This window comes from Asterias amurensis, chromosome 11 (genome assembly GCF_032118995.1).
Source record: "Asterias amurensis chromosome 11, ASM3211899v1".
In the NCBI taxonomy this organism is placed as follows: Eukaryota; Metazoa; Echinodermata; class Asteroidea; order Forcipulatida; family Asteriidae; genus Asterias; species Asterias amurensis.
The window spans coordinates 8,033,325-8,059,791 of NC_092658.1; the positions used below are offsets into that span (position 1 = coordinate 8,033,325).

The 26,467-nt window shown below is 38.3% G+C and overlaps 1 protein-coding gene across 2 annotated transcripts in view; it reads left to right on the forward strand.

The window, feature by feature from the left end:
- LOC139943757 (protein sidekick-2-like) overlaps positions 1-26,467 on the forward strand; it is a 77,262-nt gene that overhangs the window by 9,381 nt on the left and 41,414 nt on the right. For both annotated transcript variants that reach the window (XM_071940539.1, XM_071940540.1), the window contains exons 2-5: positions 23,094-23,357; positions 24,836-24,916; positions 25,643-25,843; positions 26,337-26,442. In XM_071940539.1, the coding sequence (XP_071796640.1) occupies positions 23,094-23,357; positions 24,836-24,916; positions 25,643-25,843; positions 26,337-26,442 (652 nt within the window). The remainder of the gene's footprint in view (positions 1-23,093; positions 23,358-24,835; positions 24,917-25,642; positions 25,844-26,336; positions 26,443-26,467) is intronic.

The window sequence follows — 26,467 nt, forward strand, 5'->3', positions numbered from 1 at the left end:
ATTTATGTCAACAAATAACATGCACTAAATATTGGTTGAACCTCACCCTTGGCCAGCCAACAGAGCCCTTTGTGGTTTGGGAAATGAAATAATGTATGAAAACATATGGACTGGAATCACAAAAGCCCCTTTTGTTCGACTCTCCTAGATCCATGAATCATATGCTCTCCTTTGAGACACTATCCCTACTCAGTAACCTCAATAATTTGCTCCAAGATTTATGGTCAATAAAATTGATGAAGGAATTAATTTGTTTTTCAAAAGAATGTATGCTCAGTTTATTTTATTTTTATGTGGAATTGTGTACTCCCCTTAGTTCATATTTTTGTTTTATCCCTTTCAAAGTTTCCCCAAAGTTATCAAATTCCACACTTACGTACAATCGCTGTGTATCATTTATGTAGTATTTTATAAGAATTCCATTGTAGGTCTACAAAACTAATGACATTTCCCATCTCTACCTACAATACATTTCTGTTCTTTGAGAATGTTCTTTGTGTCTTATTTCGTTAATCTGCCCAACACAATGGAAATTTAAGTGAAGCGGCCATGGCCAGCCAGCCAACCCTGTTGCTTCGCGCCCAAGAGGCAGATATTGTACAGTGTACATACACATGGAAGATTCTATTTATCCAGTTGTAAATGAACCATTTAAGACCATTTGATGTTGGTTAATTAAGACCAGATGGCACTTCATCTTCTACGTGTGGCAATCACCAGCTAATTCTTCAGCTTGAATGCGTCAAATCTTGGGAGTAGAAATAATGAAAATCACTTCTTGAGCGTGTAAAAACGCTTTGTCCTGCCCGATTGAGAAGTTTATATTTTACTTTTCACTAATTGCACTGAATCTCAACAACATAATTTAATATTTTTGACTAAATTGTGAAAACAGGGGTTAATTAAAAACAGTGTGTTTGTGTGTGACTGTGAACAGTGCTTCTAAAATTACTGATGTGACATTCTTGCCATCTGGACTGTGTTCTGTGGCCGTAGCCAGTAATTTTACGTATTCTTCCTTTGTTCAACCCCAATTCTTCTTTTCTTAAAAGAAGGCAGAGCATTGTACAATATGGGGTTAATCAACTTATTTGTACATGGGAATACGTTGGAAAAATGTAGTACAATCTAAACATAACCATAATACTCTGCCCCGAAAAACACACAATGGTCTTGACGTTTTATAATTTTACTTAATTTTCCCCTGCAATGTAGTAAATAGTTCAATGATGCAAAAACAAACACCAACACAGTACATTAGTCAGTGTTCGTTTCAGATGTTTTTTAACGACCTTCGTAGAGTGTCAACAATCTCTGTTCAGTGTCCCCCAAACAAGGGGAAGATTACACTCTGTCATGGCACATTGAAACATGCATAATGTACTTTTGGTGTGTGTTCACCCATATGTAATCAGATTACACCATCGTCATATGTTCATCGATGCATTGTACTATTGTTCTGTTAGTTGTTGAACATAGAATGGTTAATACTATAGATGAAAATTTGGATCGAGGATAAAGATCATTAATTTTGTTTTTTCCCATACATACACCAATGATGGTTTTTGTTTTCACAGAGGTGTACATGTACATGTATATGGGTAAAACAAAAATTAAATATAGAGTGTGATAAAGAAACATTCAAAAATGTTTCTTCATCATACAGCTGTCCCACCTAGAAAAAACCCCACATTTTGTCATCATTGGCTGTTGACTCACCAGTGGGGAATGTTGAATGTGGATGATAAATCCCTCTGTCAAACAAAATGTGATGAATCTGTTCATTGATGACCAGGGGCACTTACTAGAGGAGAGCCCTTGGTACAAGGTGGAGAGTTTGTGTCGGAGGGTTCCTTTCTCTGTGGTTGGACCCAAAGCTCTATGGTTTATACACCAGGGGGTTGAGCCACATTAGTCTAGACCCTTCATTGAACCATGAACCACAAATCATATTTCTCTACAGGATAGACTAGGCAAACTGCTGTCATACTTAGTCAAAGAAGCTTTGTTTTGATTTCTTAAAATAATCTCCTTTTCGATTTTGAAAGGGTATTTTTGGAGGCCATGTCCCTTTGTTGTCCTGGTTCCTTTGTTGTCCTGGTTTTGGCCTTGGTGCCTCTTTAAATGTTTTCCATGGACTTTAAAGGTTTTCATTGGAAGTGTCCTTTGCAAAATGAAAATGTCCTTGCCCCACAGACAGTCTTTCAATCCTCACTCTGATCCTTTCTCTATGCTCCCGATCAACTGCCCCTCTCTACGTAGCTTTAAATCACAACTCAAATCTCACTAGATTCACATCGCTTATGGCTGAATATTGGCTAGACCTCCAATCCAAATGTAGTGTTTGGGTTGTTCGGTGAGTTTTCCATTCTCCCAGCCATCAAAATTTCCTACTGTTACATATCGTAATAAGGTGTGGCTTCGTATTTTTCCTTTTACATTATTTTGTATCAATACCCAACTCCTAAATGGAATGGTGACTTGTCCTAAAATTAGATCATAGCCGAGAAGGAAGGTAATAACATAAAATGCACTGTTGCACAAAAATGTACCTAATAAAGATATTTCCCTTTTATAGACGAGTAAACATCTGAAGGAATTTAATTCAATCTGTTGCACGGATAGATAAAAACCTTTCAAGCACTAAACCAGGGTTATTCAAACTTGAATGCACATGAAATGATGGAGGGAGGACGTTGCATTGCTTTTTATGACCATTCTCTAAGGAGACCGGATATAACGAAATAACCTTCTGTTCGAAGCCAAATCCTAAATGTTGACTTCATTACGGTTGGCTACTCTCTTTTTTATACATAACACTAAGATTAATTCAACAGATGTGGGAGTGTACAAAATGCTGGAGATTTAACTTATTAAAAAGGATGCGTAAATGTTTGAGAACCTACACACAAATTATAACACCAGGAATAAAGGTATATTTGGTTTGTGATAACACCGTTTTTTTTTAGTATCTACTCACTGGGTAGATAAATGTTGATCTGAGAATTTGTCTTGTTTATTCTACTACCTCGGAGTAGATTTTTTCGGAATTTGGGTAGCCTTGCTCAAGGCAGTCGAATTATTCACTCCGAAAAAAGACCGCCGCTGTATAAAAACCCACCCGTATTCACTGTGCGTAAAACCCACCCGTATTCACTGTGCGTAACATCGCACGACACGATGCCCCCGTACACTATCCGCATGTGGAGGCCGTCAGGCCGACAGCCTTGTAGGATCTGTTATGAAGCCACTGACCTCATTACTATAATAAGCGAAGAGTTCCCACGGTCAGCTCATTACCATAATGCCCGCGAAAGACGAGACATGTTTACCTCACACACCACCACCACGGACGCATGATAGGGTCCAAAGGTCGTGATAAGGGAAGTGCGTGATTGGACGTCAAAATGAATAATTCATTTGCCTCGCATCCTGTGTTGTCTAATAGGTCTGACGAACGATATACATATTCATGAGCTGCATACTAGCATATCCTCGAGCCCCCCCAATTTCGTCCACTATTGGAATTTTTTCAATACAACACATTAAAACGGGAAGATACAGATCCGACAAGGCTGTCGGCCTGACGGCCTCCGCATGCGGTTAGTGGTGTACGAGTGCGATGACTTGTGTGAACAGTATTCGTGCGACGTGACAGTGTGTATACGGGTTGGTCATTCGGTGTGATCGCACACACCATGCACAGGGTATACGGCGGGTGGGTTTACAGCTGCGTCTTTTCGGAGCGAATAATGCGACTGCCTTGAGCAAGGCTAGAATTTGGGAGACTTCTCCTACTGTGGAATAGATCAGGGCCCAATTTCATAGAGCTACTAAGCACAACAATTTGCTTAGCATGAAATTTCTTCCTTGATAAAAACAGGTTTACCAACCAAATTTCCATGTGATTTTCAGGATAAGCAAACAACAGCTGAATACCAGTAACAAGCACTATGTAACAAATTTGGCTGGTAATCCTGTTTTTATCAGGGAAGAAATTTCATGCTTAGCAATTTCTTGTGCTTAGCAGCTCTATGAAATTGGACCCAGGTTTAGAAAAAAAAAGTGCAAGTAAGGCCTTCATCAGCAGGTTATTGTGTTGTTCACTACAATCTGTTTCCGCTTATAGACACTAATTTTTACCAAATTGATATAGAAAGTTTCAATGATCGACCACGTGAGAATGACTCGAGATATTTCCTTTTGGCTTTCTATTAATTTTCTTTATACGCTGTTTGTTTCTGCTTCATCATGTCATTTCCTTTTTGAAATTAAAAGATGGAAACTCTATATTTGCTTCTGTGTATCATAAACAATGCATTTATAGACTTAGTGTTTCGTTGTCGTACTCAAAACTTGTGGATGTTTACAGTTTGTTCTACTTTCACTTTGTATATTTGTTGTAAATGTAATTCCTGTTTCATCATGGAAAGCTGATTGTTTCCTTAATGTCACAATATGGTTCGAGTCCGGAAAAAACCTGAAAAATCCCTTAATTTGCAAGTCATACATATTTCACAAACATTTTCCCTTAGGCTTGGTTTACAATAAGTTTCAACTGTATGTAGATTCCCAATTTAAAATAATCGTTGACTAGAGCTGGATTTGAACCAAACCCAACTGAGCTATCTAGATTGTCAATATCTTTGTTCGGGGTGCCACCAGTCAGAAAAATAATCATTGACATGAAAGGTCTTGAGCCAAACTACTAGTAAAATAAATGTACATTTGTTGTATATTACCTGGTAGTCTTCAACAGTTTAATAATACAGCTAAACATACTCATTGTGACCCCTACCCATTTTCAAAAAAAAAAAAAAGAAAAGATTTTGAAGCTTTTCCAAACTTCCTGTTTGCTCTAATATGACTGATCCTACTTTTTTATGTTGGTGAGATTCTGTTTCTCAAAGAGTCTGATGAATGAGTTTGATGCAGACCTGGACCCTATACTCCTGGGTGTTTGCAGGCTTTGCTCATAGTGTGGCAGCTGTAGCGTTGACAGAGGGACGAATCCTGGGATGAAGTCTTACCCAGTTGACCCGATTAACGCCAATTCTGTCCTGTTTGTCGCTGTGGGCTCTGTGGGAAAAAGAGCAAGAACTAGGAGAAACATACATGATTTAATAATACACTCTTGGCTTGTCGTAGAGGATTTACTGGTTATACAACTTGCAGTGAAATCAAGGAAGGCCAAACTAATGGACCCTTCCCATGAAACATGCTAATTACATTCACGCATGCGTACAGACCCTGTTGGTTGGCAAACACCATAGGGTTGTGCACTAAGCAGACACGCACCCATTAGCCGTGTACAAAACAGCGCGATTTTCCCTCATTTTGCCAACCAAAACGTTAGTGCGCACACGCTATGTGCAATTTACATATTTAATTATTAAATTATTGTAGCACTCTTCTATTCAAATGTCAGATTTCCCTTTTAATCAGTTTGGTTACTGAATGGATACTGCTCTCCCCTTTTATAACCAACATTTTGGAAGCATTTTCTATGCTGTTGATTGAAGTATTTTTATGCTGGAATGCTTTGAAAGTATAGGTTTGACCTCCATATTTAGGAAGCCCCTTTATGCGGATTTTTTAATGAAAATCGCATGGATCTGTCATGCATATACATGCAGGTAGGCCTAGTTGACTTTATTTTACCGTACTACCTTCCGTGGAGTAGGCCTAATTTTTTTTTACAAAAGTAGATTCTCGGGGTTTGGTTTATTTTTCGTTTTCACAATAAACTAAAAAGGCCGGTTGAAGAAGGATCACTTGAAAACATTGAGTACATTCATGGCATTGTTATACAGTGATTTAATAATCAATTTATCCTTCAATTAAAAAACGGAGAGTTCATCGGACTGGAATAAGTCTACCTTTACACTTCTACAAACAAATATTCATGTGTCTTCAAGTGCCATTGAGCGGAGGTGTAAGGTGTATTTTCATTGCCTATGGGAGGTTTCATATATCGTAGTGTCTGTGACTTGTTCATTTGATCTAGGGTTAAGTTCAGTTCCTGTGCCTTCGGGACTTCAGATTTTGGTCCAGATTGTATACCCGTGACCCCATTCACTGTGCTGAAAAGGCTAGTACTAAACTTGAATGCATGCACTTGTTATTATTATTATTTTTTTTCTTTTTTTTTTTTTGGGGGGGGGGGGGCAAACCACTGTAATCTCAGATGTAAACGTGTGTTTTTATGAATGATTTAAGACACCGAACACGATTGGTAATTACTCAAAATATAATTTAGCATAAAATGTACATGTACTATGTGTTAGTGGTAACAAGCAGTTGAAAGCTGTTGATATTGATAGTATAAAACATTGTAAGAAATGACTCCCTCTAAAATATGTAGTTTTTGACAGAGTGGCATTTTCTGAATAAAATATTTGAATCTGAGGGAGACTTCAGGCCTAAAGCCTTTTCCAGGCATCTGAAAGCACACAGATGAGTGCAACAAGGTTTTATTTCCATTATGTTCTTGAGTTTTCAATGACTAATTGAGCCAAAATTTCCACAGATTTGTTATTTTGTGCATGATGTTAGGATACACCAAGTGAGAATACTGGTCTTTGACAATTACCAAACATGTCCACAGTGCCTTTAATTTAAAAGCATGTACTTGTTATTTTAGGGGCTAACCACTATAATCTCAGATATAAACTTGTGTTTCTAGGAAACGATTAAGACTCAAAGAACATTCATAACAACACAGTGCAATCTACTTTGTACCGCCTTGAGAAGCTATTACCCTGTGAAATATAATTTGAAACATGAAAACATATTAAACCAGGCTCTCAAAATGCACATGTTGAAGATGTGATGCACTTTTTTGAAATGTCACACTCCATGTGGGTTCTAAGTTACATTATTTCAGCAGCCATTACTCTGGCTGGACGACAGCTTGAAACAACACTGGTCCATTCATGCGCGTGCCCAAACCTGCTGAAGAAACATATCGAGTAATTTAACGACAAAACCAAAGGAGCCCATCTTTGACCTGAGAGATGGTTTACTGTCTTAGCAGGAATTAATGATATACCGCTGAGTGTTTAAAGGCACTGGACACTATTGGTAATTACTCAAAATAGTTGGTAGCATAAAAAACTTACTTGGTAATGAGCAAGATAGTATAAATCATAGTGAGAAACTGCTCCCTCTGAAGTACATGTAATTTAGTTTTTGTGGCAGAGGTAATTTCTCACTAAAATATAAAAATATTTCAGGTCTGAAGTCTTGTTTAGGCATCTGAAAGTACACACATGTGTACAACAAGGGTGTTTTTTCTTTCATTATTCTCTTGCAACTTCGATGACCAAGAAATTATAGAGGAGTATTGATGGGATGACATTACAGTAGTTTAGATTGGCAGTAGACAGGAAATAACGGAAGAAACATGAAAAGGCTGTAGTTTCTATACTCTATGATCAGTGGTAGACACGGCCTGAATGATGCTGATTGATTACATAGCTGATGAAGATGATGATGGTACACAACATGTAATTGATACAAACTGTTCTAAATTACTATCTGTTCTATTTCGTCAAGCGTTTTTTGCATAGCAAAATATTCTAAATCTGAATTTAGCATTTTTAAAATCTACGTGGTCAATAATGCTGTATTTTTCTTCAAAGAAGTCAGGCTCTTTACTTTGTTAGTGCTGGGGATACTGTTCCCAAAAGCTTCATCTGTAACTCTATATGGATCTAAAGATGGACATGCCATTTCATGGTATACAAATATTGACTGCTTCGAGTGCTATGGTTAAAACTATGACTCCCGAGGTGATCCACGGAGCGTTCTTTTTTCCCGAGGCGAAGCCGAGGGAAAATAGAATGCTCCGGGGATCACCGAGGGAGTCATAGTTTTTAACCATTGCACGAGTAAAAGCAGTCAATATTTGTTTTATAACACCCCAAACATTTCTAAAACCTGTATTATTATTATTAAGTTACAGACCTGAATGCTACAATCCACGGACGAAGCGAACACAGATTGCAAACACTTTTACCTACTGTGTTGCATGTAGTGTCGGACAATCCGAAATGGTTACAGACTATTAATTTATCATCCTCATACACGCAACGGACGTCTGGGTACTGCACGCCGTGTGCTAGTCTGTCGGACTAGCGCACGGCGCCATGTGCTAGTCTTCGGACTAGCGCATGGCAAACCGACGCTCTATCACACGGCCGTCGTCTAGCAAAACTAAGACATGTCATGTGACGCGCTCTAAACCAATGAGCAGGCACAATACTTGCAAGGGGTGTTATAATACCTTCTAGCTGATGGACTGTAGTGACATGACAAGCTAACTGGTCCTGATGGCTAGTTACTGAAAGTTAAGGGCGTGAATCCTAGGAACGTGTGAAAGAAAAATTGGCTGTGACTAACAACTTTGTGTTGCAAATTGACTTTAATGGATAGCCTGATTTTGTTCAGCAATTTTATGTGCGTGGCAGCTCTTTTTGAAACTAACCTCCTGGGCACAATTTCATGACCCAATTTCATCGAATTCTGCCCTTATGATCACCATTCTCCACTTACTGTGCAAGCGCCGAATGTATGCGCTAGCCGTGTAAGGGGGTCAAGCAAATAGGCCTAATGCCTAGTAATGTGGGAAATGCATGCATACAAGCAAAATTTCCTGCAAACCTGTGAAATACGCTTGATGTAAGCGCGGAAGTCTCTGCTTCTTTAAGCACCGATTCTTTGCTTACACTAAGCATTGCTTAACAATTTTCTGCTTAGTAGAAATGAGCAGGATACCAGTCACAAATTGTCCATGTGACATGGTATTTTGGCAGGTAACCCTGTCCGTTAACAGGCCTGTATGCTTTGTTTTTGAAAGGACAAGGGCACCAAGGCATTTTCTCCTTGGTAAAGGGCACCCTATGAGGAAATTGTAAATTTCTATTAAAGCATTTTAAGGGCATGAAGGCATTGACCAGGGGGCATTGAGGCAACTGCCTTTGTTGTCTCTGTGAAGTATCACACCTGTGGTAAGCATAAACTTGTTTGTGCTTAGCTACTTTTCGTGTTAAAGCACCTCTTTGAAATGGGGCCTTGATCTTCGTTCAATAAGAACATTCCTTGCACCTCCCACTCCATACACTCTAGCACAAGATACTGGTACTTGGTAACAAACTTAATTAGATCGTGAACTCTCTGGATACTGCGCTGTTATTGGCTTTCACCTTGCTGGTTGGGTCTTATATGGAGACATCAGGCTTGGCTGATTTGCCGTATCGTGCATTGACTCCTGATGTATTTGCACCCTCAGGCTGGCCGCACTCAATTAGCATAATTATTTTACGCCAAAGAATACTGAGCCAGAATCCATCACATTCCAGTTCCATGCCTTGGCATGATTTACTTTTTGTATTGGTCTTTGTTTTCTACTGTCAATGTTACCAATGTACACTGCCCTAGGACTTGGCTTGCATCTCCTTACATGTATCTGTTTCGGTTGGCATCCCCATTTTGTTACGCCTTGCTTGTTGCGCTCCATCTGGTGGCAGAGTGATATGCCTAGCCTAGTTCCATTTTCTTCCTGTAAATGTCAATATGTTGTACGAAATATGTTGATGAATGTACTCTCCTATATATTTTACTTGTAAACGTGTTGTCTTGTACACACAATGCCTGTTAGAAACACAATATTCTGCAGGCATGCTTGGTTTTTGAATGGGCAAGGGCACCCAGGCATCTTTTCCTTGGTAAAGGGCAGCCTACAGATGAGGAAATTGTAAATTTATTATGGTGCATTTCAAGGGCACGGAGGCAATGACCAGTGGGCATGGAGGCAATTGCCTTCATTGCTTCCGTATCAGGCCTGATTCTACCTAACCACATCGACACCTTCCTGAGAAAGTCAACAACAAATTTCCACCCCTTTTTCTCACCATTTCTAGCAATCCTTATAATTACTGTCTAAGAGTTGCCTTCTTGTGTTTTTGAAAACACCAGATATGACCTCACATTACGGCTGTAATAAAAAATAATATCAAGCTGAGGACTACCACCTGAGAATGTTCTGGGTTATGATGATTTGTAGTGCCGTGGCGACTGAAAACTGCCTGGAAATTGTGGTTTGGCTATCGCTCATAGTAATTAACAAACATGTGCTTGGGCAACCACATGTATAAAGAATTTCTACCTGCTGTGAGTGGGTTTTTGGCTCTTTTAAAGATGTACTTGTAGTATATTTACAGTACAATGTATCTTGTACTTTGTACGATAAATGTTTACTTAAAAAGACATGGCTATACTGTTTATAGACCTTCAGGCTATGTATGTTCCGATCACAGACAAAAATTCCTGTTATTCTGTTAGTTAAGTTTCTACCTGTTTGCAGAGACAAATTACATGTTCACGAGGCAGTGTTTTGAAGTTTGGACCTACATGTACATAGTACGACATCTAAGTACATGTGCTCTCATTACTGCATAATATCACTTTTAAAAAATGTGATCCTCTTGCTGTCTTTTTTTTTCAAACAATGCGAAAGTAACTAGGTTCAGTTTTATGAGGTTTCTTGCTATCTACACAGTTTTGAGTGAGTGTGTCCAAATCACCCATTTGCATCGTCCCTTTAAACTCATTTTATGCTAGACCACAGATGTCCAGAATAAGATATTTCAGCTTGATTTACAGATCCAAGCTGGAGCTCACATGAATAGACTTACTGTATCCGTAGAGTCCAAACCAACCCATACGTATCCCCGAGTGAATTGAAAAATGGATAGTACACATTTTTGTTGGTTTGTGGCCGCGTAATCTCACGCGTAATCTCACGGGAGTGGGACGCTTTGGTGTGATAAATAATAATAATCATGTGATGTCGTTATGATTTTTAAGATCTATGTATCGAAGGGGGGTATTTGGAATATTTTATTCTCAATAAATATTGTCTCAAATGAGAGTGTTCTGAAAGACGTTAAATTTGCATGGGGATAAAGAATATTAATTTTGGGTTTTTACCCATATACACCGATATGTGTAGCACTGTATACTCAGTACTTTCCCCGAGTCCTGTGAACAAAATCACAGGCATTTTACTCAGGTGGGATTCGAACCCACGAACTTTGCAAGTCTAGAGCAGTGTCATACCAACTAGACCACCTAGATTGCCTGGTAGCTAGAGGCAGTTCGAATCCTATGTTTTAGCAGGGAGTACTGCAAATGATCAAATAGATTGGTCTGATTTACCAGGAGACCAGGAGACCACTTGAGGACATTTTTTTGTTGGGGGGGGGGTATATCAGACCTGTATGCTTCGTTTTTGTAAGGGCAAGGACACCAAGGCACTTTCTCATTGGTAAAGGGCAAATTTCTACTGTAGCATTTCAAGAGCACAATGGCCTGGGGGCATGGAGGCAATTGCCTTTGTTGCCTCTGTGAAGTATCAGGCCTGGTGTTTGATGGATGGAATCAGAGAGTTAGCAATTAAGAAACGTGTCAGGGGAGACCAGTTAATATAGATTACGATTGCTGTTGCTGATAGGTGATGACAGTTGTGAAAAAGGATGATGTCTCTTTTAGTATTCGTTGTCAATGATAGAAAGTTCCCTTTTCCTTTTATAGAAATAAGTATAGGTCCGTTCAGTTCATTTGAGTCGCTTGGCTTCGGGGCAGGGCTACTTGAAATATAGTTTCAGATTTAAAACCGGATGGCTGATCAAAATAACCACAAAGTGTTAAGCGATTTTAAGATCACGTTTAATCTCAAATTGGATTCAATATGAAACAGAAATAATACATGGTTAAAAAAATAAATAAAGGTACTTCTAACTACTTACACTTACAGTGAAAATTACATATATAAGTATAATCAGATAATGTACATATTGTGCAATAGGCCAAATAATGAAATACTTGTATAGCACCTTTATACAAGGGGTCTAAAGGCACTTACAGATAAAAGCAGAAAAAATATATTAAGTAAAAGTTAAGCCAAAATTAAAGTTATACGAAAAGTGAAAATTTAAAGTAAAAGTACTAAAAGTTATCACACAAGCACAAGAGGAATACCGAAAACATAGTGCTTCTATCACCTACATGTATATCCAACTAGGGTGAAGGCACTTCGCTGCATAGGAAAGTTTCATTGCTTGATGCTGCTCAAAGCCAAAACACAAACATTGGGGTATATCCGGAACAATCTATAGTTTTCCTGTGCAGAGAAAGGATCTTGGTACCACCAGGCGGTGGTCACTTTTTTGTGGAAATAATCAAGCAAAACAGATCATTCCTGTTGATTTATGTGATCTAATTATCCTTCAGATCACATGAAGGACTTGATGGTAAATTAAAGTAAACAAGAGTATGATCCCTAACACCTTGGATTCAGACAAGTGGCATCAGAGAAAGGTCTGTGGTCCTTTCTCTATGGTCTCGGTCTCATCAACCCAGACAATGATGCTCAGGGAGAATACGTTTGTAATTAAAAAGGCAAAAATAAAAAAACATGTTTGGCGTCCTGCCTTTTTTGAAAAATGGAAGGAGGTTTTTTTTCTTAATTTTTTTTTTTAAATTTAAAATGGCTGTTTGACACATTTTTGAAGACAACCAGCTTGGCTATTTTTCAAACTTTTATTTTGTTGATGTCTGCGTTCGTTAAAATATATCCTGTTTTTTGTTCGTTTTAAAAAAGAAAAAGAAAAAAAGACGCAGCCTCGATAGTTAAAAAGGAAGCGGGCGGTACGCTAAACTCGTTTTTTTTCTCCCCACCTAATAACACCCATTGAGATCTTTAAGATCCTATTAATACAGTGTTTACATGGCTCCAACCTCCCCTGGAGCATAGTGGAAATCCCTCTTCATTGTGAAGTACAGAGAATCTCTATGAATCATCCAGGTAGAGGGCCACTGACTGAATGGGATTAATCGCCTCTCCCTTCTTGAGAATTCCTTTGTGTCTACCCACTGGCTCACCAAAGCGTGGATCCTAACCTACCAATCAATTCCAGCAATTGAATTATTATGGGTTTTTGTTTGCGGTCATGTTTTTTTGTGGTAGACCTCTTCCTGAACTATGTAAGCCCTGGGTCTGCCCTAGTAGTTGTAACCATTGTAATGTAGGGCTTTTTTTGGTGTAATAAGCCATTTGCAAGTGATATTTTGAATAATGTCTGGCACTTTAAAGGGACATGTTGCCTTGGATCGATCGGGTTCAGCCTTGAAAAGCATTTGAAACTGTTTGTTATGAAATCGAGGTGGTTAGAAAGATGTTTTAAAAGTAGAATATAATAATCCACACAACTATGCCTCGAAATTGCATGTTTTTCCTTTTACTTTGCGAACTAACATGGTCGGCAAATTTATGGAGTAAAAAACTTGTCCCAACAACATGGCGTTTCAGAGACCAACTCGCCCGATCCAAGGCAACGTGTCCCTTTAAAGTGCATGGTGCACTTTAACGGCTATGGCCGTGGTATGGCCGTGGTATGGCCGTGGTATGGCCGTGGTAGGTACAAATCAAGGCAATTCCAGAAATTGGTTTATTTGTAGATGATGTTTGTGGTTAACCTCCTGTTTTGTGGTAGAACACCTTGAACTAATGTACATTAGGTCTGCGCTTTTATAACATTGTACCTAGGGCCCAATTTCACAAAGCCTGTAAGCACAAAAACCTGTTAAGCACAGGAAATTATTACTAACAGAAACTGGTTACCAGCCAAAATTACCTTAAGTTTACATTGCTGCAACTGGTGCCCCACTTAATTTTTGCTTATCAATGAAATGTGTCAAGTAGTACTTTCTGCTTAACAGCTTTATGAAGTTGGGCCCAGGGCTGTACTGTAATTAGTCATTTTGTGAGCGAGATTTTAAATAAATGTCTACATGTAGTTCAACGACTTGATTGAACTACCAACTGATCACTCAAATTTGATTCCACTGAAAAAAGAGAGAAAATGTTGCTGCAAGGTTTTTCTAATTGATAAAGTTTTTTCTATTGTAACCTTTAGTTGGCAAAGCCTGGTACCATTTTGTGCCACACTCATTCACTCAGAATGTGTATCAGTGTTGGCGGTCTCTTTTACATAACTATGCAAAAGCTTGCTCAAACCTTGTGACATAGCAACTGCCTGTAGTCTGAGGAATTAAAAACAAATTTTGACTAAGAGCTAGTAATTGTACCAGACACTTTTAAAATCTAACTCACAACTGGCTGTGGTATGCTTTACATGTTCACAATGCACAATGTTTGGTTTGTCTTTGGGATTTCCATGCATTTGATTGCTTTGCTTGTTATGCTTAAGTACACAGGCTTAGTGTACTGTGGATATAATATTTTGAATTATATCCGTACTGTGGTATAATATGAGTAATGCAACACAAACATGCTTATATGCATGATAGAAATAACGCTACCTTGTCAACAATTATGGTTTATGGAAAAAACTCTATGAAAACACAGTTATGTTTAACTATTGTCTATAAAAAATATACTCAATATGAACACTTACCACACTGTGCTTGTGTACTACTTGACCCTTAATAATTGAAAGTGTGGAAAGAAATACTGCATTTAATTGAAAGCTAAAGAAAACAAACGGATGTTTGAAACCATTGTGTGGTTTTACAAAACATGTTTGGAGCAGAAACTTGACACTGAAATAATAAAAAATATGACCATTAAATTATTCAGCAAGAAAAGTAGACAACAACATGCCCTTTCATTTATGATATTTCCCATTAGTAATAAACTTGTCATCGGCGTTGCACATGTCTGGCCCCATTTCTACTGATTGAAAAAGCCACTTTGAAATTTCTGGTAATTACAGGCTCTCAGCCATAAAGACAGTGCGTGTTGGGTATCAACTCATTGGCCTGGTATTGCTTTCTTCTTGCCTGATCTGATTAGTACACTGTCTCTAGGCCAAGTCAAAAACAAAAAAAGTTGATCGTCCAAGTTTGTCAAAAAAGAGGAGGATGAGGGCCTTCGTATTTTTTCAATTATTTTATTTCTATCAAAGGTGGCTGTCAAGCATTTTAGTTCAAACTGGCCACCCATTCTTTAGTTTAAAGTCACAATGTTAAGTTCATAAACAGATTAGTTAGTTATGAGAAATACACAGAAAATTTGTCTTTTTGAAGAAAAAAAAGATGTAACAAAAAATCAAACGGATGCAGCCTCAAAAAAGTATGAGGGAGGGGACGATTAACTGGATTTTGTTTTTACTTGGCCTTACAAGAAAAAGGCTGCAATAATGCTCTCCTTCTTCCTCTCTTCAGTCATCTCTGTCCTCAGGCCCAGGCTCTAGGACTCCACTGTGAAAAATATGGGGGAAATTACAGCTTGAGGAATGTATCAAGTGAAGTTGGAGGGGGGGATTCTGCATCAGTGTTTTTTTTCTTTTAAACTTAAAGGTAAAATGTAGGTTGCACTGATAGTGATATTACTTAAAATGGACATGGGTTTGGATTCAGTAGATTTCGTGTTGGCAATGGGGGGCAAAACAAGGCATGGAGAACCATTGTGATCCAAGGACACCCCTTGGTCTAAGCAAAGTGAGCAAGCAAGTGAATGAGCAGACCCGTGCAAGATTATTAAAACCAAATTGCTAGGGGAAGGATTTTCTATCTTTTATTACCTGGAAGTTGGAGGGAAATTGTGAAATTTACGATGGAAACTTAATCAATACAATGAAAAGGTATTAACGACTCAAAAAACAACAACAACAACAACAACAACAACAACTATTATTAAGTCGTAAAAAGAAGCAAGCATATTCTTAGATTGTAAAAAAGGTTTGAGGTTTGTAAATCGGTGGACTTCTTTAATACCATTTCTTTGTTAAGTGAAGCTAAAGAGACATAGGCATTCTGAAACAGGAATTTTTCAAGAAAGTGCCTCAAGTAACATTTTAGAATAGTTTTAGCACTGTATTTCACCAACTTGCAATTTTCCATTACCAATGTTAGCCTTCATGTGCCACCTCTAATGCCCCCATTAGCCTTTGTGTTTACTCTGCAAGTTACCTGCATATTTCTCGGTGCAGAATTTCAAACCCAATGAATGATGTATAAGGAGGACACACAGTAGGCGATGCATTAAAGAAACCACATGGTTCTAGCCTAAAGTGGAAGGCACTACAGTTCAAGTAGGCCTGGAACGGCAAGGGATCAATGACGAAGCAACAACTGTGTATATATAGCGCATCTAATTGATCAAACGTAGTGGAAGAAGGTGGAAATTTAGCTCATGCTGAGCTGCTTTGAAACATTCAGGTATTTTAGATGAGGTAGCTTTATTGACCTTTACTGAACCAAAGTCATCTTTAATCATTTTCTAAGACATTGTCAGAACAAAGCGTAGAACAAGGAACAGACTTGCTCTATGGACAAAGAAAGAAGCACAACAACCGTTAGATCGGTTCGGACCAGGGTTTTCGAAATGTGTCAAACCATATTTAGCATGGTCCTTGGTCTGTGGTGTGTCAAGCCAATTCACAAAGATATTTGGTGAATTGAATTACATTATCGGATCATGGAATCCTACCTCCATGATCGGATTAAGGTACAAATTCACTTGATTCAACTTTAGATTTACCACTCATAGTCTTCAAAATATAGGCCTATTAAACCAGATGAAGAAATTTCTTTTGAAGGCACCATGATAGAGAAGAACTTTTGGCTCCCCTTTGCTTTGAAACAAAGGGAAGAAACCTGTCATGGGCCACAAATTATGCTTACCAGAAAAAGGTTACAAGCTAAACTACTATGTCCCATTTACCATGACTGGTATCCTGCTTAGTTCTGCTAAGCAGCAATATGTACTGCTACATGTATGTATCTCTATGAAATTTGGCCCATGGGAAGCACACTGGTAGCTTTGAGGGGTCTGCATGGAAATGTTGATGTGTTTTTTGGCACATTTCTCTCATCCAAGTAGACTATTGATTGCTTGATGTACATGTGTAAGCATAATTAGATGTAAGTATGGATGCTGTAGGGCAGTGTGCAGTGAGCTGAACTAAATTTGTTTGTTTCAATTCTCCTTATCATCCAAACCCACTCAAGATAAAGCCAGCCACAGTCTCTCTTCTGTTTGGGTCAGACTGAACTCCGGATGACCTCAAACCAAGGTCAATCTAGTAGCTCTTCATAAAGATGTAGCCTACTGAATCCGAAGCTAATTAATAAAATAAATTAATTGACTGGGAAAGTTTTGCGTGTATTCAAACATTTGTATCAGTTAAACTGCAATTTTGTTGAAGCAATTGTATGTGGCAGGAGACTTGCAGGGTTTGTGCATTTGAGAGGGCATAGTTTCTTTATTGCTAAATGACTTGTGTTCGGTAAGATTTCAGATATAGTTGTTAAAACCGGATACACATACGTATAGCATGCAAATGCAAGAAAAATTTAGATTTCAAAATTCACATGAATTGATTTTGTTTCAATTTTAACAAATTGTGAGTTGCAAATTTGTGGTTTCAAATTTGGCTTCCCATGAAAAACATACGAACTGGGCTCTTCTCTAGTAATTTCAAATTACAGTTCATCACATAATTCTTATGAAGATTTCTGTTATAAAGCACAGACAGCCAGTTTTAATTCATCATTACAATTTTTGGGGGTAACATAATTTAACTGCAGAACTTATGGGGTAAAACAAAACAAAAACAGTTGCTGGCATCCCAAAAATATTGTGTATACATTGTGCCACTTGACACCATTATTAAAATCACCCGGCCTACCAGTCACACACAATGCCCATCCATCTTGCTCAGTAAATATTTACCAGTGAACTTTTCCACGGGTGAGATCTTCCATCCCTTTGTTGCCAATTGATGACCCAATATTTCAGTATTGTTTTAACCCAGATATGTTTTTTTAAGTGCCAGACAGTGAGTGTTTAGACAAAGAGTCATCGTACTAAATTAAGCAGTCGAGCAAAGTATTGCCTGTGTGATTGTGGTGTTGTACTTCTTCTAAAATTTTGAACCAGAATTCTGTTTGTTATTTCTGTACACTACAACTTGTACATATGTAAATGACAATTAGAGATGTTAGCATGCTAAGTGGCAGCAAAATTACAAGGTAAATTTCTAATGTTTACAAAATCACATTAGTACTAAAATTTTGATCAAGAATTCCATTTGTTATTTCTGTACGGTATGTAAATGACAATTAGAGATGTTAGAATGCATAGTGGCAGCCAAATTGCCTGGGGTAGATTTCACAAAGAGTTAGGACTAGTCTTATCTCGAGTTAGGACGAGTTACTAGTCCTAACTTAGGACTAGCTGTACGTTTTTGATATCTCTTAGGACTAGTCCTAACTGTTTGTGAAATCGCCCCCTGGTAAATTTATATTGTTTTCAAAATTCTGAGCATGCGCTTATTTCCAGGATCAACGGATTTACCTGGTGAGTCTACTGCCAACTAGTGTCTGCAAAAATCTCCTATTAAGTGGTCTGAAATGAGTCTATTGGACACAGTCTAGAAATTATGCAAAAAAAACTATGGAAAAGTAATATTAATTGTTCCCATGTTTAAACAGTTTCAGATCACAATGTTACAACACTCTTCACTTTTGAAGGGGCACAGCAATTTCCTTCTCTTTATGAATGAGCAAAATGTACAAATTTATGTACAAGGTATTATATGGAACCTTGCACAGGGCACTAAATTAAAAGCACTGGGCGTCACATCAAGTGCTATAGTGCTGTGCGTTATTTCGAGGTCTGTTACAATAAACTTCAGCACACATGGGAACAATTGATATTACTTTTCGATAGCTTTTTTTGCATAATTTCTAGACCGTGTCCAATAAAATCTACTTGCAGTTAGTTCCCTGTGGAATTATTCACAGACAAATTTGATTTTCATTTTTTTTTTTCATTTTGAAATTCGCTTTCTTGTTATCACATAAAAATGTAAAAGTATTACACATGATTTCGTTGATATAAAAAACATCATTGTTTAATTAGCGATTTATAACATAACATACTAGTTCATACTAGGACTGGTAACAATTTTTGTGTGAATTTTTTCGCTCTGAAGTAAAGTCATATTCAAGAAAACTCTATCTGAAAACCTAAAACAGCTGATGTTGGTTGTTACATGTGTAACTAAATTTAAGGACTGGATTTGTTTACAAGCTGAACATTGTGCACGTGGTTTTTTTCACTAGTTTTCCCCGACTTACCAAATTTTTACAGGTTTGTTATTTCATGGTTGATCACACAAAACATGTAGTCTGCGACTATTTTGTCAGCTCTACCAATCTTGTACAACACCTTTAACTAACAGTCAAAACCACACACCTGTGAAATTGTTTGTTTGTACAGTATTTGCAATGAATAACACACCCCCATATTCCACATAATTACTGCCTTTAAACTTTGTGTCATGACGCAAGGGTTTTTACATTTAGTCCTAACAGAAAACATACAAAACAGCAAGTTAAGCCCTGTTCATACTTCCTGCGAATATGAATGTTGACATCACAGCCGGAGCCCTGGTTTCACTGCAAATATTTCGCACGAGTTGAGCACATTTCAACTGATGCAAATTTTTTGGTGCAAATTTGTGACGTCAAAATTCGTATTGCATCTGCATGCGCAGAAAATATGAACCAGGCTTAGTGCTATAATAATTAGTACACGGTGAGTGAATCAAAACCATTAATACCCTGCCCTCTCTAAACCCCTTCCCCCTTATTCACAAATCCATTCATTTACAAGACAATTATTTTTCAATCAGTCGCTTTCAAATTGGACACCAAACCCACCCAAATTAAGTTACAGGGCAACCTGACCATCACCCTGAATGTGTCGGCAAAATGGAAAATCTTATTAGTGTAAAATTAGCAACTCGGATATTTGTTAACTGCGTCAAACAATTCTGTGCGATTTCATACCAAGCGGTAAATTATGATACGGTGCGTTAGATCGGGCACTCGAAATATGCCGCCGCCAGCCATTGAACAGGAAAATTTTCATAAATTCTCTAGTGTCAGGTTAGCAGGCCAAGTGCTTAGGCTGGATATACCACTGTTCTTTTGTCACTCCAACTTAGCCTGGTATCATACGTAGATAACGTGAAAGCACCCGTTCAGGTGTGTTTGTGACGAGTCCAAGCTAGATTCTTGTCTGTCTTTTGTGCTTGGTACATGTTGAAAGATAGATCAACCTTGGGCTTTATGGACGTGTAGCGGGTATCACTCCTAAACCCAACCATGGGTTATTATTCTTGTCCTGCCTGGGTTTTTTTAATAATCGTTTTTAATCAGTAAGCGGTAAATACTTCATTTTGTGTACACACTGGGTAATAGAATAGTAGAGAGTTTGTGTTGAGTTATGTCTGCAGTATGTACACTAATCCGGAATTTAGGAGTGTTTGTGAGAGTCATTCAGGTTTTGAATAAAGAAATTCCAGACACTTTTTCCCAACTTTACAATTACCTGTTTCTTTGATGGAATATTTGAACATGAGTGGGGGACTTTGATACACAAATTAATGGTCTCCGAGGGGGTTTACATCTACATTATAGTGTGGCAAGCACTGAGTAGCAGTGGGAGTGCCAGACATAAATGTGGAAGTGGCAAATACTACAACATTAGGGGGAATTTGTTTAGTGAAAAAATGTGTCTCCTCTGCATTGAAAACCCTTTTTAAATAACCGTATTTTGATCAGTTCTCTGTAAATACTTCGTTTTGTGTACATGCTGGTATTAACAGAATAAATTATAGTGATTTGTGTTGAGTTATCGGAATTTTGTAGGAGATAAGTGCCTTAGTTCTTGAATAAAGGAATGACAAAAACTCTTTTCCAACTTTTTGGGGTTTCTTTGACGCAATGTTTGAACATGAGTGGGTACTTTGATACACAAGTTATGGGTCTAAGTGGAGGGAGTCCATATTTTCATTGTATAGACTGTGCAAGTCTCGCACGTAGCGAAAACGAGAACTTAATTCGAAAAAAAGTATATTTTTGTACAAAACCAAATTGTATTGAAATTGTTATTTGTAAAAAAATTCTTAAAGATTATTATTTTTAACATACTTTTTGTATAATTATTATTTTAATTCGTGTACATAATAATTGTTTTGTTTAAATTAACGTAAATATTATACATTTATCGGGACGAGGATCGCTGTTCGACATCGACCTGGATGGTTTTTCTAACAAACCCCGTTTGTGAATCACGTCCAATTGGTGCGATCATCACATAGGTTCAGCGATAATGGGAACGTCAATTGGGTAATATTCTTAATTGTTTAGAGTAAACCGGAAACTGGAGGTCAAGTTTTTTTCTTTAGTTTTCTTCGTTAATTTGTTGAATTGATTTTACTTTTCTGTTTTTAATCACTTATTTTTACATTCCCAAGAACATATTCACTTTTTAGAGTCATATAACTTATGTTAAACTAAAATTATTGACAGAACAAAATCTCCCCAACGTAAAACTCCATTAGGTTGGGACCACAATGGTCCCGGAATTTCAATTTCTCGCGAGACTTGCACAGTCTATTGTGGAGAGCAGGGTGTGGTAGCGGGAGTGCCAGACATAAATGTGGAAGTGGCAAATATTACAACATTAGGGGGATTTGTTTATTACAAATTGTGTATCCTCTGCATGGAAAACCACCTTTCATGTTGTTAAATGCTATTTGTCATTTTAAAAATAAAACTCAATTCAGCCTCCTTAAGGCTGTGAAGCTTTTATTTCATGAAAAAAAAAATATATTAATAAGAGAGAGAGTTAATTTGAGTAGATAAGTTGATTGTAGATAAGTAGAGTGGTGATTGTTTCATCAAAGTTAGTTTGTGAACAATGTTTAAAAAGTTAAGTTGGGATTTCCATTCGTAGGTAATGTGCATCAATAAAATGGTTTGTATGTAAAATTAAAGTTTTGACTGTGTTTACCTTCTGCATAAATTGTTTTGTACACTAAGAATGATCAGCAGATTTAAAGGAGAAAATATATTGAACTGTTGAAAACTGCTCACCAACCAAAATGTATGGTATAATTGGAAGAAAAAAAGGAAAAGAGTTATTGAATGGCCTCACATTTGATCCTAGTAGAGTCTTTCTGAAAGGCTAAACCAGAAAGACTCAGCTACATGTACAGGTCTGAAACGTGAGGCCGTTACTTAGTTTTGCCTGTGTGAATCACCAGTGTGTAAACCTATTTTAATGCTTTAATTATTAAGTTAGTTGAAGAGTGCTCACACCCTCCCTGTTAATGGATTCCACCTAGAAATTTCATAACACTTTGGATTCAGTGCACACCTGCTTCCATTATAAATTAAATATTTATAGACGTGTGCATTGATCAGTTGTTACACCACTTTGTCTTTACATTGAGAAAATTATACTGTATTTCCTCTTTGTTGGCACTAACCACCAACCGACAATTAAGAGATTAAAACAATTTTTAGAAGCCACCACTTTTAAAAGATACTAAGACAAATTTTTTAGTGAAGATAAATTTTAGAGTGCTGGTATTAACATTACCCTTTTTCATTTCCAATATAACAGAATAAATAGTTGATTTGATAATAGACCTTAATGAATTGGCGTTGTCCAGCCACCATCTTAGAGGTAAACTGATGATAAAACTAAGGAAATGCGCAGCAGCTAGGATCCGCCCATGAACAACCTGCTTTTGACATCTAGGTGAGGGGCCTTACTCAAATGACATCAGGTGCATACATTTATCGGCCTACTACATACGGTACCTCACTTTTGATGCACATGTTAGCTCTGGAATGAGGTGCATGCTAGTGCCAGGCCTCAAAATAACCCACGGCACCCACAGCAATTGGTGTGGTGCCCTGTGTTTTTGCTGTGGTGCCCTTTGCAAAGTTCAAGTGCAAGTTTACATTTTCTTCATAGAATCGCCCTTAGCAATGTGAAATTGCTGTGCACCTTCAAGAGCAAGTGCAAGGCCTGTACTGTGGTTCAACTGTTATGCTTTATCCTGTAGTTAACCTCCTGATGGTGATTGCTCTTGGTCAAAAGGGGTTGTCTTTTTGCCAGTTTCCCCCCATCTGGTAGAGCAAAGATAGATTATATCACATTGACCCAACTTTACAACTGTCTATTTCTTTTTGAATCACAGCTGTCCAGCCTTACATCACAGAGCACCCAGAGGGCGACACAACAGTGGAGAACAACCGTGAATCTCTCAAATGTCGTGCCCTCGGAGACCCTCCTCTGGAGTACCAGTGGCTGAAGGACGACCTGCCCCTTGGTGCTTATGATTCAGACATGAGGACACTCATACTCACAAACATTCAGAGGACGAACGCTGGGGAGTACAGGTGTCTGGTCAGGAACCCAGTGGGAACCATCATGAGCCGGAGCGCTGATCTTTACGTCGCTTGTAAGTAGGCCTTACTACTAGTGTCGTAGTCGTGACTATTGATTGCTTAGTCGAGTCGCGACTATAGTTTTTCAACTACCCGGTTAATCGTGCCGCAACGACTACTACAAGATAGTCGCGATACTACAAAAATAGTTGCGACTACCTGTTCGGTAAACCAATTGTGGCGCTCACGACTAAGCTATTCACGACAACATAATTTTTTGACGAAACACAAATAGACATCAGTGACACAATCCTTCAATCGTTTCAGCATGAATTTTACTATTGCACCTGTGGCAATTATTATGTCGCAATGCATCTTGGGAATTTAAAGATAAGTCACGACTAGTCGATAAGTAAAATTCACTAGTCGCCCAGGCCTTACCTACTTGTAAGTAGAAAGCCCAACCACAAGGTGACACCACACCAGTGCTTCCAACACTCCTCCATTAGAGATTTTTCACATGGTTGTATCGGCAAGTTTACTTTTTTATTGTTCTTACTGTCCACACCATGCAAATCTTTAAACACCACTCACAGTGTATCTCTTGATGTGTCACAACAAAATCAATTGTGTTTTATGAGAGCTGTTTCAAAGCAGAAAATGTGACGTGTACAAAAAAAAAAATGCTTTACACAAGTATTTGCCAAGCAAAATTTTGTAAGAAATGAGTGGTTTGAATAGGCAAATTGCATCAGGCCTGGAATTAAATGGAGGCCACCAAGGCCGTGGTCTCTGCTGCCCCTGGTCTTGGCCTTGGTGCCCCTTCACAGTTTCCAATACACTTTAAGATTGTCTCATGAAAATTTCCTTTGCAAAATGAAAATTTTCCTTTCCAGGCCTGTTACATTGTTGGTTTTGTTTGGGATGGCAACTAAATGTAACCCCAAACAATTGACGCCAGATACACAATAAACTGTCCTTTCAATCGAGGGATGCTCGGTTAGACAGGGCCCAATTTCATAGAGCTGCTTAAGCACAACATTTTGCTTAAGCAAAAAATTCTTTGCTTAGTAAAATCAGATTACCGGCCAAGACTCCACTCAATTGTTATGCTAAGTAAACAACAGCTAAATACTAGTCATAAGCAATGTATATGGCATGAAATTTTGGCCAGTAACATACATGTGTAAAATAAGCGAGCTATTTTCGTGCTTAAGCAAATATTTTGCTTAAGCAGCTCTATGAAATTGGCCCCTGGTTGTATGCAGCATTTTTTTGCAGGCACCAGCCATTTTCTAAATGATTTATTTCACATGGGTGCCTGTGTGCCTTAATATAAATTTGACCAGCTCTTAGTTTGATTGAACATACCATAATTATACAAATAATAACATTATGAAATTGCTACAACCTAATTAAAAATAGCTGAAAAATATCGTAAAATACATGCATTAATTAATAAGGCACAAGGAAAACTAGCTGGGTAATAATAGAATTGGATTTATCTATTACAGTATTGTTGGCAGTTTCCCAATTCTAATTTATCCATTAGATCTGGAGAGTTTTTCTGGGGGTCCTTCCACAGAGACGGCTACAGCAGGCCAGGCCACACTTCTGTCTTGCCCGAGTATAGGTAAGCCACCACAACACAATGCTTGCTGTTTGTTGTTTTGTTTGTTTTTTTGCTCATTGTATTTGACCCAAATCACCTGACGTCATCATCACAACAATCTTGGTTGTGTCAGTTGGGGAGTCATTGTCACCGTGTGCTCTACAGTGTAGTGCGCATTTTAGGCCACGTTAACACGCTTACCACGTTTTTCTTGAGCAAGGCTATATGATTTCTCAGGGGTTTGCCTGATTTCAGTATTTTCTCAAAATCTCCTTGAGCTATCTGAGAGGTTCTGGGTCTAGAATTACATGTAGGGGAGGCCAGGCCCGCAATTTTTTTAAGGAGTTAAACTCAACCGTGCAGCCAGAAGCTGCATCTTATGTTTGTGCAAGAACTATTCATAAGACCCATCTCACTTCTTTTACTTCTTACAGCATAGAGATTCTTTTAACCCATGCCAGGGGTACCCGCTCTACATGTATCTCAAGTTTGAAGATTTTGAGTATTGCCTTTAAAGACGTGCCAGGCTTCGGACTTATGATACCCAAGCTCACATCCGTATGGACTGTAAAAGGGGTAACCCTGTTTCAGCCCTAGGAGTAGGTTGCAACGGCCTCTGGAAAAAAAAAATTGTAGCCCACACCTTGAAGTGGCCTTCAGGCCTTGTGTGTCTTATCTAGCGTTTTATCTAGCTTAATGCTTTAAACAAATTGTCATCTTTTATTTTCATCCCTTTTTGCAAAACAGAAAGTTATCCTTTACCCACTGTCACATGGCGCAAAGATGGTGTGGAGATCTACAACGACGCCAATAAGAAAACTACAATAGACAACCGTCTGGTCATCTTAGATTCTTCCACTTCAGACCAGGGGGTGTACACCTGTAAAGCCGAGAGCATAGACACAGGAGACTTTGCTGTCAGCTCGGATATCACTCTCGCAGTCCAAGGTATGGTGATGAAACACAGGCCCATAAGACAGTTTTCACTTCTGCTTAGGAGCTAAGCACCAAACAATTTTGCTAACCAGATTGAGGTTACCAATCAATCTACCATGTCACATGTACCATCTGTGACTGGTGTCCTGCTCGTTTGCACTGAGCAGAAAATTGTTAAGCAAAAGTTTCTGTTTTTAAGCAGCTCTACGAAATTGGCTCCTTTATGGCATACTGATTCAAAACCGCCATAAATTTGAACTGTGTTCAACTCCTGCAAAACTTTCGCTGCAAAAACAGCCATGTGACGTCAAAATTCGCTTCGCTTTTGCATTTGCTGGAAGTAAGAACTGGGCTTTACTCCTAAAAATATTCCTATGTCCATCTTGCTGTGGTACACCTTCAGCCAGATTGTATATCCAACATGAAAAGTTGCTGAAATATTTTCCTTTTATGAGTTATTATTGATTCCCCTAAGTAACATCAGATACTTTTGTGTTTTTGCCAGGGTCAACTCCAGCCACTGTAGCCCCTACGATTGTTGTACCACCAAGCAACATCATAGTCACCCAAGGAGAGACAATAGCCAGGATGGAGTGTATCGTCAATGCAAGGTTTGTTTGTCAAAATGGAATATGC